This window comes from Cavia porcellus, unplaced genomic scaffold, assembly GCF_034190915.1.
Source record: "Cavia porcellus strain 051 isolate PalLab524CR breed Dunkin Hartley unplaced genomic scaffold, mCavPor4.1 scaffold_17, whole genome shotgun sequence".
Taxonomy (NCBI): Eukaryota; Metazoa; Chordata; class Mammalia; order Rodentia; family Caviidae; genus Cavia; species Cavia porcellus.
In genome coordinates this window covers 22,842,588-22,858,835 of record NW_026947500.1, presented here as the reverse complement: position 1 = coordinate 22,858,835, position 16,248 = coordinate 22,842,588, and the positions used below count along the sequence as shown (strand labels likewise).

The 16,248-nt window shown below is 39.4% G+C and overlaps 1 protein-coding gene across 4 annotated transcripts in view; it reads right to left on the bottom strand.

Annotated features, from left to right (window-relative positions):
* The window catches only part of Rtn3 (reticulon 3), a 58,995-nt gene that overhangs the window by 13,592 nt on the left and 29,155 nt on the right, over positions 1 to 16,248 (bottom strand). The window contains exon 3 of one of the 4 annotated variants that reach the window (XM_003468082.5): positions 8,870 to 11,164. The exons of 2 other annotated variants lie outside the window; for them this stretch is intronic. In XM_003468082.5, the coding sequence (XP_003468130.1) occupies positions 8,870 to 11,164 (2,295 nt within the window). The remainder of the gene's footprint in view (positions 1 to 8,869; positions 11,165 to 16,248) is intronic. One more of the 4 variants, XM_013150699.3, reaches the window with a different exon arrangement.

Genomic DNA, 16,248 nt, shown 5'->3' with positions numbered 1-16,248 from the left:
GCCTTCTTCTCCCCATCCCTATGAACGGGACACACTTCTCTTTGTTCAGGCAGACAGTCTTAATTCCAGGATGTGCTGCCTTTACACAAGCTGGTGGCCTCTGCTGGTGTTTCCACCCACTGCATGTTACATATGTTATGGGATGTTGCTCAGTGTTTTTGTAAATTCAGATCTAAATTTTGTGGCTGATGAAATGGGTTAATAATCTGTGTTACTACAGATTTACCCTTAACTAAAAAACTTCCCCACAAAACGGCACAGAAGATCATTGATAAGGGTACAAAGCCGTTATTGTCAAACACAGACACACATGCTTTTGGCCACAGAGGAGTGGCAGCAGGCCAAAGAAATCTGTAGGCACCCTTTTCAAACTAACATTCCTCTCAGATTCTCAGAAAAAGTTTTCCATTCATTAAAATAACCTAACATCACCTTTGCCCTCAATTTCAGATTTATGATCCACAGAAAACAAAACTGCATTGACTCCTCCTCCTCAGCTGAAGAGCAGGTGGATCTGAAAATGAGAACTTCTGAGCTCAGTTATCTAAAGCTAAGTGTAGTATTGAGCCATATGATTAAGGGAAGTGTCAAACTGAATTGCAATGAATGGACAAATACAACACTATATGCCCCCTAAGCCTGGGTAAGCCTTTTATGATTTACTTTGTTTTGGTTCTTTTGAGAAAGGATCTCCTTATGTAGTTCAAACTGGCCTTCAACTCACTATGTAGCCCAGGCTGGCCTCGAACTGATGGTGACTATTCTGCCTCTGTTCCCTAAGTACTGAGATTATAGGCATGCACCACCCTATCTAGTTTGGGGTTAGTTTTTGTATATGTTGAACAACAACTAAATTTACCCATTAAGAAACAGTATAAAGGGGCTGGGGATTTAGCTCAGCCGCATAAGCGCCTGCCTTGCAAGTAGGCAGTCGTGAGTTCAATCCCTGGTACCAATAAAAACGAAAAAGACGGGGCTGGGGGTTTAGCTCAGCGGCATAAGCACCTGCCTTGCAAGCAGGCGGTCGTGAGTTCGATCCCCGGTACCGATAAAAATGAAAAAGACCAAAAAAAAAAAAAAAAAAAAAAAAAAAGACAACAAAACAAAACAAAACAAAACCAAGAAACAGTATAAAAAGAAAAAGATAAGTAGTATAGCTGGGTGTGGTGGTGCAACCCTGTAATGCCAGCACTAGGGAGGCTGAGGCAGGAAAAACTAGAGTTTGAGGCCAGCCTGGACTACATACTGAGTTAAAGGCCAGGCTGAATACAGAATCCCAAATAAATAAATAAATAGACTTAAGCCTCTTGATACTGCTGTATTCAATCTAACCTTAGTCAACTAAAAAAATTAATTACTAACAATTGTCAAGGTCCAACCAAATTTTAAAAGCAGTTTTAAGCCAAGTGAGGTGGTGTGAGCCTGTAACCTCAGGAACTTAGGCAGAGGCAGAAGGATTCCAGCTCCAGCCCAGCTTGGGCAATTTAGTGACTTAGACTACCTCAAAATGTTTAAAAACAAACAAACAAACAAGAAAAGGCAGGGGCTGTAGCTCAGTGCAAGGGCCCTGGAACAACCTCCAGTACCACAACAAACAAACAAATTGCATGCTAGATTTGTAGTTCAGTGGTAGAGTGCCCTGGGTTCAATCCCAGTGATGGAACACAGTTAACAAAACCCAGAAATGAATCACTATGCCCAGCATGTGACAGTACACGGATTATTTTCTCCTATAACAGTTGACAGCCTCTAAAATCTTTATCAGCAGAGCAACACTAAGTTTAACAGTGAAATTAAGTGCCAGGTAAGGTAATCTCGTGAGTTCTGCATCTTACTCTGCTGTCTGGCGGCTGGCCCATGCGTCGTCCCATGGGGATGAAATCTGATGAGTGACTGGGACAGCCCCCTGCCCCCGTCCCATTTGGTTCTCCTTAACCCTGAGGCCAAGCAGAAGGGTTCAGGGTGAGTGCCCACACAATTACCACTAATATCACATCTGTATTTAAAGTGTTTCAGACTGAATTCGGGGCTCCCATGTTAGTTCTGTATTCCTATTATCTTTTACTGTGGTAAAATATACCTATAAAATTTAATATCTTGGGCATTTCTTGAATACAGTTCAAGCCAGGCATGGTGATGTACCTATATAGCCCCAGCATTCAGAAGGCTGAGACAGGAGGATTGCTATGAGGCCAGCCTGAGCTACAAAGGGAGCTGAAGGCAGCCTGCACTACACCGGGAAGCTGCCTTTAAAAAAAAAAAAAAAAAAAAAAAAAAAAGCAGTTCAGTAGCATTACGTATATTCACAGTGCTGTGCAACCATCCCCACTATTAATATTTTACTACCCTTAATTATAGATCTGTCTCTCTGTCCATTCATCTGTTTTGTTTGTTTTTCCAGCCCTGCTGACTGAACCCAGGGGCTTGGCACCGAGCTATATTCTCAGCCCTTTTGTTACCTTTCTGAGATAGGTCTCCTTAAGTGGATAAATTTGCCCAGGCTTGGTTTGAACTTGTGATCCTCCTGCCTCACCTCTCAGTGTGCTGGGACCATTTGTCCTTTTTTAAAAGTGCATTTTTTTTTTTTTTTTTTTGTATCGGGGATCGAACTCAGGACTGTGTACTTGCAGGGCAGGTGGTTATACCGCTGCACTAAATCCCCAGCCCATGAAAATGCATTTCAAAGTAAGATACAGAGCTGGATGCAGTGCGTCCACCTGTGCTCCCAGCCTCTGGGAGGCTGAGGCTGAGGCTGTTGGGGAGGAGGCAGGCTGGACTACACAGTGAATTACATGCAAGCTTGAAGCTCAACGGAGAGATCCTGCCTCAGAAAGCTGAAACAAAACAAAGCAAAACAAAACACACACCACCACACCAAAGTAAGTTACAGATAGCACAAATCCACTTTGGTTTGCCTATCTGAGACTCAATGCTTATTCAAATGTTTTTCTTTAGATGAATTTTACGTAAATGAAATTAACAACATCCTCACTGAGTTTGCGCACATGTTCCCCACCAGTCTACAGGACACTAACATACCCCCGATAGTTCCCTCATGCTCTTCCTACGTGCTGCTCCTTAAGCCTCAGCTGTCCACACGTAGGGCTCAGTGTTGAAGTTAATGCCCTCACAGCAGTTCTGAGGGTGGCAGGGATCTTAAGAGCAGGGCCTAGGGGAAGCCTTTAGTCATGAGATGCTCCCTTGAAGCGGAAGGATGACCCTGGTTTCTTCTTTTTCTCTTTTGTGTCCTAGTGTGTGGTGAAGAACTTTGCTCTACCCCTGCCACAATCTGCCACCACAGGCCTAAGAGCAGTAAGGCCAACACATGATGGACTGAAACATACAAAACGTACCAAAATATACCTTTACTCTTTCCCCTGCAATCCTACAGAATGAACCGGTGTCCAGCCTTTTTAATTTTGAGACTGAGCCTTAAGGTGCACAGGGTGCGCTGGAACTTGTGATCCTCTGCCTCCGCCTCCCCAGAGCAGCTGGGATGGAAGGATGCACATGCCACCACACTGACTTTCTTTCTGGTCCTTAAAATGCTGTGTAGTTCTGATTATATATCCTAGACACAGAATATGCATTTTATAGCTTCTGGACGTTGTTCTAGTCCCTGGAGAGTATTGATATTTTTGTTTTAGTATGCAATTAAATTTGGCTATAATCCAATTGCAAACTCTTATCTCTTGGGCAGTAGTTCAAAACACTCTTTAACTGGTTGGTCTGCCTGTAATCCTTTGTGCATATGAGTGATCGCGGATTAAACAGATGCTTCTCACAGAGCTTATTTATACACAGAATTTTAAGTTGTCACTTTCTGGGTCTCTCCTTTCCAGGACTGCTCCTGGGTGACCTGCTACAGCTGATCAAATTCTATGTCTTCTATGTCAACCTGTCAGAGGCCAGCTTCACCCTGTTCTCTGGCTAAAACAGTAAAATGGGAAATGAATTCCATGCTTTCTTTTTGTACAACAGTCAATACTCTTTCAGAATATGTTTGCTTCTATCTATCCTCCCAGGCCTTGAGGCATTTGTTTTTAACATTTTGTCCAGAGAATGTACAATGGCATCTTAGTTCATGAATACTTTTGTTTGCAAACTCTGCATTCAGTGACAAACATGACCGTAGTCATCGTTCCCACACAAACACAAGCATGGCCATCTTTTCAGAAATCGTATATCAAATTAAGTTTGTGAACCAAGGTACCATTGTAGCTATGTTCAGGAAGGTAGGACCCCAGTAGAGCCTTGGTGGATATTATGAAAGGAAAATCATTCTGATCTTGTTTTTCTTTTCTTTTCTTTCTTTCTCTTTTTTTTGTGGCACTGGGGATTGAAATCACGACTTTGCACTTGCCAGGCAGATCCTTATGCCGCTGAGCTAAATCCCCAGTCCCTGATTTTTTTTTTTATTGGTACTGGGGATCAAACTCACGCCTGCCTGCTTGCAAGGCAGGCGCTTATGCTGCTGAGCTAAATCCCCAGCCCCCAGTCCCTGATCTTGTTTTTAAAAATTACTTTAGATTCACTCTGTAAGTATATAGATTCATCTTTAATGGTAACAAAACAGGGATTATTCTACATACTTTGTTTTGTAACTCACCAGTTTTCCCACTTTTAGCACACCTAACAAAAGCTCAGCTAGGTACTCAGTGATTAAAAAGAAAAATAGCACAAACCGTCTAGGAAGTAGCTCATGGTACAACACTGGCCTAGCATGCGCAAGGCCCAGAGCTCCATCCCTAGCACTCCAAAACGAAGACAAAAGCAAAGAATCAACTGGGGAATACTACAAAGTAACGTGCCAACCTCTATGCCTACCTATGTCTACATTCTTACCAATCCGGATACTAAAACTCAAAGCCTATCTCTATCACCTGACGTGTGAGGCAGGGATTGAGTCCCTCCCTCTCCCACCCCAAACAGAGAATCTCATGTTAGAATCACTAACCACCATTCTACAATATCACCACAGTCTTCATTATGAACTAGTATATAAAATTGCAAAGGAAAAACATCATTAATTTTTCATTTTTTAGCTGAGGATTTAGCTCAGTGGCATAAGCGTCTGCCTTGCAAGTACGTGGTTGTGAGTTCGATCCCTGGTACCGGTAAAAAAAAAAAAATTTTTTTTTCATTTAAAAAAATTTTATTAGTATTACCCATTTCTGTCCAGTAACTTTAGGCAAAACATATTTTTTAAAGAGAAAAATATACATGGAGATAAAAAAGGGTAGAAATAATACAGAATTACAGAAAAATAAACGGTAAGAAATCACCAGTTGATAAGTTACATATTGTCATCTTAGAAATAGCTGTTCAGGTTACAAAATTAAAGTATGTAAAATGACATTCAAATAGTGACACTGTCAACAGTTCTGCTCAATGATCTAACAAAAACTTAGTAATATGGTTCTCAGTCCTACACACTTGTTTTTTATCTTAAAGAGGGTAAGATTAAACATATCAAACCAGAACAAAACAGTTCAAAAAAAATTTGAAGAAATACAGATTTCAAAGCAAGTCCACTGGAGATCTTCAGTGTTTATCTAATTGTCTCTAGTTTCTTCCAAATAGTTGTCCCCATCTTCATGCACATTAAATACTACTGCATATTACAGAACTAATTAAATCATTACAGGATGATGAAGGCTTTTTAGGTCTTCAAGACCTGACATTGGGGAAGACAATAATAACTACCATCGCGTTTCTCATTCTCTTCGTAGTAGCTGTTCTTATCTTTACGTATGCTGGAATTGAACTTAAGAGACTAGATTAATATCACTCTGATCAGTGAATAATAGTATTGCTAGATTTTATATCATAATGCTACAAAATTAGCATTGGGTTTCTTAGTGTCTCTTCTTCTTCAGAGTATCTGTTCATTACATCTTGCATTATATAATGTTCCCGTAAACAGTTTTTAAAAAAATCTTCTCGTGTGAATTTCTACATGTATATCTATCTTCCCTGTATTATAGGGAAAAACAAATCATAACAAGACAGCAAAAAAAAAATTCCTAGAAAAACATGCAATGAAAAAGACACAGATGACCACAATATTACATAATCTACCATAGTTATTATGCTAAGACTTGTCTTTTTGAGACAGGGTTTTTTTATGCAGTTTAGGCTGGCCTTCACTTCACTTTGTAGCCCAGGCTGGCCTCCAACTTGCTGCAATCCTCCTGCCTCAGCCTCCAGGGTACTGGAATTATAGTTATGTGACACCACACCTGGCTAGGCAAAACATAATTATGAAACTATTTTTATTTTAAAGAAGAAATACTATTATTCAGGTATACTCATTTAAAATTAGTAAGTTAGGCATGATGCTGCATGCCTGTAATTCCAGATACTCGGGAAGCTGCAGCTTGTAAACTGAAGGTAAGCCAGGCCAATTTAGTGAGTCCCTACCTTAAAATAAAAAACAAAATAAAAAGGGCTGGAGATGTTCCTCAATGGTACTTGCCCAACATACACAAGGCCCTGGGTTCAATCACTGGCACCATAACAAATAAAAACAAAACTCACTAGAGGTTGATGCATTTAACATTGAACTGAAATGATAAACATTTTAAAACATTTCTGCACAAAGTATGCTGATTTTAAAAGGTTTTCAATTTTTAAACACTCCAGTCTCTAATTATATCAGTCTTCTTTAATTAATCTAAAAATATCTACTAATCATAGAATTTGGTTGTTGACAAATGTCCTGATTCCATGGCCCCTTTCATCTTTCACACTGAGTAACTTGGTTGAGTACTGCTAATAATTAGTAATTACCCACTTTACTTCCAACAATACTATAAAGTATGGCAAACAATAATAATCAACTCTATTAACAACAGAAGACGCTGAACCAGTTGGACTAGTTGTCTAAGGCCACACTAATACAGAAAAGTGCCAGAATCGGACAATGGAGGTTTTATAGCTTATTTCCTATACACCTCTTCACTCAAAAGTACCTGAATTATTACAACTCACAAGAAACCTAGAAGGTACCAGAGGCAAAGAATTGTATACCCCAACATTCTGATTTTATAGACAAAGAAACTGAAACCCCAAAAGTTTATGTAAGTCAGTTACTGGAAGTCATACTTCTAAGCACAGCAAAAGGTATGACATCTGATGCCTGTAATCCCAGCACTCTAAAAAGGTTGAGGCAGGAGGACTCCCAACTTCGAGCCCAGCCGGGTCAACTTAGTAATTTACATCCTGTCTTAAAAAATAAAAAAGACTGGGATGTATCTCAGTGTGAACACTCTGACTTCAACCTGCAGCACTGAAAAAACAAAAAACACAAATAGTAAAGCAAAAATTAGGATTCCTTAATCCAAGCTCAACATTTTTAGAACTAGCATTCTTCAATTCAAATTCAGTGACCTATAATTATAATTCTATCCTTATTTAAATTTCAGGGTTTATGCAAAATCCTGTTGTTTTGGTAATTCAAAAAATAATTAGCCAGTGCCTAGTAGGTGCCAGACCTTGCACCTGATGCTAAATCTGATGTAATATTTATGATCCACTTTCACATTTAATCCTCACAATACCATTCTATGGTTAAGTACAATGGTATCTGAAAAAAGAATTACAATTACCACCAAAGTTTGAAAACCAAGAGCCCTCTACATAGTGTCTAATACTGAATATACTCTAGATTTAGATATGTTATACTGGAGGTTAGAAGGCTTTTGAATATCCTTTTTTCCCCTTGTACTTTTGAAGGCTTCAGAGCAGACAGCATGTGAAGTAACCTAAAAGCTAACTGCTAGGAAAGTGATCACTTCAAATAAACAGAAGACAAGAGAGGGACTTCTATCCACCCTTTTCCCCCTCTCTTTAAAAAATGTGATAATAAAACATATTTGAAAATATAGGATAATTTTGTTACATATATATTAAACATGTATTTTTTTTTATTATTATTTTTGTCTTTTTCTTTTTTATCAGTACCGGGGATCAAACTCACGACTGCCTGCTTGCAAGGCAGGTGCTTATGCCGCTGAGCTAAATCCCCAGCCCTAAACATGTATTTTTATATACAGCCCAAGACAATTCTTCTTTACTCAATATGGCTGAGGTAAGCCATGATTGTGACTTGAAGAATATTAAATAGGGTCCAAAGAAGAATGAATTTCTCTTAGGTACTGCTCCAAAATAACACTATAAAATCGGTTACCTACTTTCACAGAGAAAATCTCTGTGGTATATGATCGAATTAATTAAAAGTTTAATTTATTGTCTTTCCCAAAAGGAATACCTTTAACTTTGATTGCTAAGTAGATTTCATAAGGTCCCATTAAAAAACCAGTGCTCAGCAGTGTAATGTATCATGGAATTTGAAAGCTTTGTAAATAAATAACAACATACTGATATTCTTAGAAGTAGCAATCACCCTCAGTCCAACCTGTAAGGAAAGAAGTACTTTAAAATACACCTGGAACATTACAGTCAGTCAGTCTGTCTATCTTTCTTTTTTTGAGACAGTCTCACTGTGTGGACCAGGCTGGCCCTGAACTCACTCTATAGCATCGGACGGTTTCAAAAATCACAGTGATCCTCCTGCCTCAGCCTCCTCAATGCTGCCATTACAAATATGTGCTACCATGCATGGCTAGAATAATTTTTTAGGGAAACATTAGCTTCATAAGTTGGCCTACTGTTTTGGGAAATATTGGTATAGGGAAAGCAAATCAACCAAGCAATCATTGAAAAAATGAATTTTCTTTCCCCTACAACAGAGTTTATAGTCTAATTCTATTTCATAAACAAGTCAGAGACTAAGAAAAAAATGGCACGCTGATAAGTAATCACAGCAGAATCAAGCACATGCACTATTTCTGATGTTAATGGTTACCTGAGAAGTCTGTCAGAAGTCTTGCTAGGACATGCTTGTTTACCAGGTCAGTCTTGCTAAGGCTGGGAATTATATCTACCCTAGTTTCTTTGAAAACAGTGGGCTTTTTAGATAGCCCAAGATCAGATCCAATCTTGACAGCTGTGTGTCCCAGAACATCATATGACCTCTGTGGCCAGGATTCTGGAGCAAATGTGAGTCTTTCTTTAGAAGGAGATTCTTCTTCCTGAGCAGCAGCTGACTTTGTGGCCTGTCTTTCTCCTAATTCTTTAAGGGCTCTGATTGTAAGCTGTTCTTGCTCTAGGTCAAAGGATGCCACTGGACCTTGGGTAGGGAAAACACCCAGAATCTTGCTTCCTCTTGTTTCCTGGCTTTGTTCAATGTATTCGCCTTTAATGTCTTTAACTTGAGAACCACCTGACTCACCCATAGAAAGAGTGTTTTTACAGTCTGTCATCTTTTCTGATACTGCTTCACAGACAGCTCCTTCCTCTCTCTCTATTGTTCTTTCCTCTCTGGTTTCTGTAATGGCTGCTATCAAGTCCTCTGGGGAAGATTCATCTATATCTTTAACATGTTTTCCATGTAATGACTCCGAATTGGCAGAAGCCTCCAGATTCAGTGAGAATTCTGCCTCATTAAAAGCATTTGGAGGCGCTGCTGAAGGAAGCTGTGGGTTGTCGGCTGTGATAAGCTTTTCAGGAGCAGCTTCACTCATAGTCCCCGGCTGCTTCCTGTCTTCCGATATAACGTCTGTGTGCGGTATCTGTGAACACACTGCTTTACCAACTGGACTTCTTCCAAGAATATCAGGCTGAACCTGAGGCATCTCAGAATCACTGACTGGCTCTTTAGAGTTTTCAGAGGTTTTATTTTCTGTCTTATAACTGGGAAGCTCTTTGATTTCCCTTTGATCTGTTTTCACAACAGCATCTGGAGTAGAGACAGGATTTCTGGCTAGAATTTTGTTAGTTTCAAATGATCTGTCTGCTGTGATGTCCTCTGTAACTGTGTCGTCAGACTCACCAGAACTATCAGCCTCTGCTACTTCTCCTAAAGCTGGGTTCTGCCAATTTATTTCATCCCGCAGGTGGTCATCAGATAAAATCACTTTCACTGCATCTGCTCCACATGGAGATCCAGGCAACTCTGAAAGCATATTACCTTGTTTCTGTGGATTTCCTTGCACACCTTTGACACTGACTTCTCTTGTGGGACTGAGACGGTCTCTTGTTTGTTTTTGAATGACAGAATTTTCTTGTGGGAGAGAATCTTTTACCCAGTTACCTGGAGACTTGCTTACAGCAGTGCTCCCATTAATAGAGCATACAGGAATTTTATAATGAGTGTTTGTTTTAAGATTTACAACTGGAATTTCTGAAGGATAGTCATTTCTGTTAAGTGCTGCACTTTTTGTGGCATAATCAGACTTTTCAGCCTGCTGTTTCACCTGGGGAACCAAATCCCAGGTCAGTATTTCATTAGTGAAGTTACGCATATCACTCACACATCGGGACACTTCTTCCAGCGCTGCAGTCGTGTGTGAGAACTGTCTAGTGAGCAATGCAGAGGTGGGGTAACGCCCTACCTCTTTACTTCGCAGTGGAAACAGTTTGTCATTCTTCTCCAACATGTCTGTAGGTGATTCTCTATCACCATGCCCTGCCCAGCCAGCCAATTCGCTTGTGCTCTCCTTCAATGAATTGCTGAATTCTCTGTCGAATGCAGCTTTGTCAGCAATTACTTCGAATGGTGATTCAGGGGACTCTTTCTCTACAGTACCACCATCTGAGACTTCAGACCAGGACAAGGAATGTGTATGAACGCCTTCTGCCTTAGACTGCTTAGCGGGCGTTTCCTGGGCTGTTAGCAAAGTGAACCCGTTACAGGCATCCAATGCAGTTTTATCCCTACATGGAACTTCATCTGGGTTCTTGGACTCTTGGTCTTTACTGACTTGCCCTTCTACTCTACCAGCCTCGTTGGAGAGAAAAGCAGAATGATCTGGGGTACTGGTTGGAGCGGAAGGGTGGCTGTAAGGAACTCCTGCTGCAGGAGAAACTGGAGTGTCTGCTCTGTCCTGACTGGTCCCCTGGAGCTTTTCCATCTTGTTGGTATCTAGAAGAGCCAAGGGGTCTTCTCCTTCTTGGGATATAACAGACTGGCTGCCTAACACTTCACTTTTTTCCCCATGGAGTGCTGTAAGGTCAGGGTTATGTATTTCAGAAGATGAAAGAAAGGAGAAAGTCATAATTTCTGAAGGTGGCTCATCAGAGCAGAGAGAGTTCAATTCCTCTATGGTCAGAATGTGAAAGAAAAAAATTATTTACCAGGCACAATTATACATTAGCTAGTCAGGCCAAGCTGCATGCTTTTTTATTTTAAAATTAGACACACAGTTTATACACATGTATGTATATATGCATACACACATATACACATATACACACAAATATGTAACAAAACAGTGATGGACAATTATATCTAAAGACATGCATAAAATTGCTAACAGTGAAACAAAGAGAAAAGCTGTAACATGCTACAAATTGCAAATGACAAAAGTTTTCATGACAAATATTTTTTAATCAGTCTACTACTTTTTTTTTTTTTTTTTTAATCGGTACCAGGGATCGAACTCACGACTGCCTGCTTGCAAGGCAGGTGCTTATGCCACTGAGCTAAATCCCCAGCCCCTAGTCTACTACTTTTTCCACTTCAAAAGACATACAGAGTTAGTGTTGGGAAATTTCAGGAAGTGTTTTTCTTTCTTTGGCTGGAAAACAGAAAAAATAATTCATATAAAAAGTAACTTGGTACGATAAAGCACAGATAAACTTTCATCTTCAAGCTAAACAACTCAGAATACACAATCTCTATACATCCACTGCTACGGTCTCACAATCTGAGAAGAGAAAAAGTGGCCAGAACTTCTTTTGCCTGAGAATGAGACTATTCCATCCACAGGAAGACCCATCATGTATTCAGATGGCTTCCATGTTCTAAAATAAAGGGTACCAAAAAGGCTGGCGTGGTTCTATTTCTCCTGTACCAAACTTGCCATTTGAATTCAAACTGACTGGTCGAATTAGTTTCTTTGGCTAAGACAGAGCTGACTTCAGAATTTCTTTTAAAGCAGATATAATGCATTAAGTCTTAGTTATTAATACCACTGTAATCATTAACTTAATACATTATTTTCTACCTTTCCAATCTAACAAGCTTTAATTAGGGTAAAAAAAAATCAAATAATCCTCCAAAGGGATTTTTATCTTTGGAAATGGAACAAAGTGATTCTTTTAAATAGTTCTAAATAAATGAACCAAAGATTCAGCTTGGTCAGGTGAGTTGTACCTAAGCAGGCTCAGGATAGCAAACTTTTGAGTTTTAATGAGTAATTAGGGAGTTGTGAGTGAGAAGTTCTTTTGGGATTAACTTTATGTTCTCTTTTTTGTGTGAGAAAAATAAAAGCAAACTTAGGCCATTCATATTTATTTCATTAAAGATGAAAGTAGATAAGAATAAATAAAATTCCACTACTAAAACTTTTTAAGTGCCACATAAGGTTCCCTGATTTTGACATCATCAAAAAAAATTTTTTTTCTTTTTCTTTTTTTCCAGTACTGGGGATCGAACTCATGACCGCCTGCTTGCAAGGCAGGTGCTTATGCCGCTGAGCTAAATCCCCAGCCCCCTACATCATCAAAATTTGATATAATAAGATCTGTGCTTCAGAATAGTAAAACTGTAATCTGAGTATGGGGGCAAAGTCTCTACAAATGAAAAGTTCTAGAAGTTTGGTTGTATTACTGGAACAGAAGACATATGAAATAAGCTTTAACTTATATTTAGTTCTAACAGTAAACTTGATTTGTATCTTAGTATTTGAGATACTCAGCATGAGTATAAGATAAATAAAACCCAGCATTTAAAAGGTTAAAGAACCCAATGTTTTACATATCATAGGCTACATTTATATCAGAACTATACCAAAATCTGGGTTATCTTTATCATCTACTAAAAAATATTCAATGGACTAAATCTGGATTAGAGTAAAAACTGTCTGGGAAACTCTCCCTTCAAAAAGATATAAATGTCAGAGGTTCAGACCTGTCATCTTACAGATTAAGGCTGGCACTGTGAATCAGCTATAATTCAAAAAACATTTACTGAGGTTAAAGCAGTGAGTAAAACAAAACAAACCTTTCTTGCCTTTCTGGAGTGTACAGTATAGTAGAGGAGAGAGAAATAAGCAAAATTATTATTATTATTTTTTTCCTGGTACCAGGGATTGAACTCATGACTATGCGCTTGCAAGGCAGGCGCTTATGCCGCTGAGCTAAATCCCCAGCCCCCAATAAGCAAAATTATTAAGCAAAATGATGATGATAATGGTAATGCTCCCTGAAATGAAAAAGAAAACTAACCAAGTGAGCATGGTGGTATAATCTCAGCTGTTCAGGAGACTGAGGAAGGATGATGGCAAATTCAAAATCCAACCAGGGCAATTTAGCAAAATACAAACAAACAAACCAACAAACAGAATGTGAATGTAGTTCAGTATTAGGGCACTTGCTTAGCATGGGTGAGGCCCTGAGTCCAATCTCCATTACAAACAAAAATGAAAACAAAAACCAAAAAACAAAACAAAACAAAAAAACCCCACAAAAAACAAGGAAAAAGCAAAGTAAATTCAATGCTAACCAAGGGATGTACACACTACTAGAAAAATAAAAAAGCATGGTAAAACGTGATTTGGCAGGACACAAACTTGTCAGTTTAACAAGCTTTGCTTTTCTCCTATCTTGAATTCCTAGCACTCAAAAACCACTGAATTAGCTGTAGAACAATCTAAAGTAAAATGACCAAGTTAGAAATCCTGATCTCAGAATAACAACTTTACTGAGTGCCATGACTGCCTGACAGACTTCACTTTGCTAAAGTTTCTTTAAGATGATGTAACTAGAATATATACAAAAATAATTTTAATCTTGTTGCCTCGTGATAATTTCCTAACTTACTCTGTTTCTTTTTTTTTTTTTTTTTTTTTTTTGTCTTTTTCGTTTTTATCGGTACCGGGGACCGAACTCACGACTGCCTGCTTGCAAGGCAGGTGCTTATGCCGCTGAGCTAAATCCCCAGCCCCCTTACTCTGTTTCTTGAGGGCAATCCTGGAGGGTAAACACAGCGGGATGTTGCATGTGTTCCTCGGTGGCTGTAAGATGCAGATGGTGGCTCTCCCTTATTGTCAAAAAGACTTTCCCACACTCAGCCAAAGAAGATACCATCTTTATCTGTGCTTTCACTTTAATGATTTTGTTTAGAATTTCAACACATGAAAAGAAATTCCTTTGGCTAGCTGAAACTCTAACAAACTTGAACAGAGCTGACTTGTACCAAGACAATGGAAAAAACTGGGCTGGAAGTAAAACGTTTACAAACTCATGAAAACAATAAACAGAGAAAAGAGTAGAATCCAATAAACCTTTCAAAATAGCTCTTATAATTGAACTCTTCAATTAGTTGGTACAGCACTTAATAGTCACTGGTATCTAAACTGTACAAGGCAAAACAGCAGAGAACTCTACAGAATCTGAGGGTGTGAGTTTTAAAATACTACCCAGCCATTGCTGGGTGTGGTGGTGCACACCTGAAATCCCAGCACTTGAGAGGCTGAGGCAGGTGGATAGCCAGGAAGGAGTTCAAGGCCAGCCAGGGAGGTTCACAGCGAGTTCAAAGCTAGCCTGAATTATACAGCAAGACCCTGTCTCAAAAAACCAAATACAAGGGTTGGGGATTTAGCTCAGCAGCGTAAGTGCCTGCCGTGCAAGTCGTAAGTTCGTCCCCCGGTACTGCTAAAAAACAAAACAAAACAAAACAAAACAAAACAAAACAAAAAAAAACCACAAATACAACTGACTAATGACTAACTATACATACCATGCAACTTCCATGTAGAGTAATTTTGGACTTTACATCTCAGATGTGTACTAGCTTTTCCTTTCCAAAATATCCACCGTTTAAAGTGTTAAGTACATGTACCAACTCAACACGATGGATGTAATCTTTATGTACTGCAACTAAGCACTACTACATTTTTAAAAATCCAGCATTTCACACTGAAATCTCCACTTTAAAAAAACTCGTTATTGCCCATTTACTCGTCTGCTTCTATCCATTCTGCCTTCCCATCTCATTATGTACCTTTTCTAAATGAGTTGTTTAGGACAAGATTTAACACCTGTGTCCCCTTTTTTGGTGGTGGTGGTAGTGGCACTGGGGGCTGAATTCGGGTCTTCCCAGTGAGCTGCATCCTCAGCCCTTTCTTACTTGCAACAGTATCTCCTTAAATTGCTAAATTCCTCAGGCTGGGCTTGAATTTATGATCTTCATGCATCAGTCTCCAACAGTGCGATTATAAGGTACAGCACCAAGCCTGGTCTTTACTCATTTTGAAAAGTTCTAAGCACAGGGCTGGGGATTTAGCTCAGTGGCATAAGTGCCACTTGATCCCCAGTACCGCAAAAAAAAAAAGTTCTAAGCACATAAAAAACATATAACTCCATTAACAAAATAAGATTATACATCTATTAATTTTTAGTCACATTTTATTTTCTTTTTGGTAACAGGGATCAAACTCACGACCTCACGCTTGCCAGGCAGGTGCTTATATCATTGCGCTAAATCCCCAGCCCTCTGTCATATATTAAATTTTGACATTTTCCAAGTAAAAGATCCTATTAAAAGATGCAAAGTCCTTTTACCACACTTAATAATTGTACTGCATTTAGCAAGTTGCTCAATCTCACCCAAAAAGACGGAGATTTTGGGGGGCTGGGGATTTAGCTCAGCGGCATAAGCGCCTGCCTTGCAGGCAGTGTGAGTTCGATCCCTGGTACCGATAAAAACGAAAAAAAAAAGACAAAAAAAAAAACAAAACAAAAACCAAAAACCAAAACCGCCTCTGGCACAAACTTTGACAATCCCTTTCAACTTTTAGGGCAACAACTAGTATTTTATGGGCTCTATCTCTGACTTGCAGTCTCTAAGGACAGAGCTCAAGAAATCTGTATCACAAGTTTCTCAAGCCACTACCCGTTACTTAGTTTTAGAAGAGTAGAAAAAACAAGAGGTGCACTTCAGAGCTCAGTCCTATGAACACCCCAGAGGAGACGGGCCACTCTTCACTGCAGATTGTCAGCACACAGCACAGCTAAGGGCTAAGAGGTCACAGGCAGGGCTTCGTGCCTGCTTGGAGCACAGCACTCCTGCGGGTCTGAGGATGGATATTTGGTACGCAGTGGTGGTTCACCTAGCATGAGAGGGGTTCTCATTTCCATGCCCAGCTCCACAAAACCCACAAACTACTTGTAAAACTAATT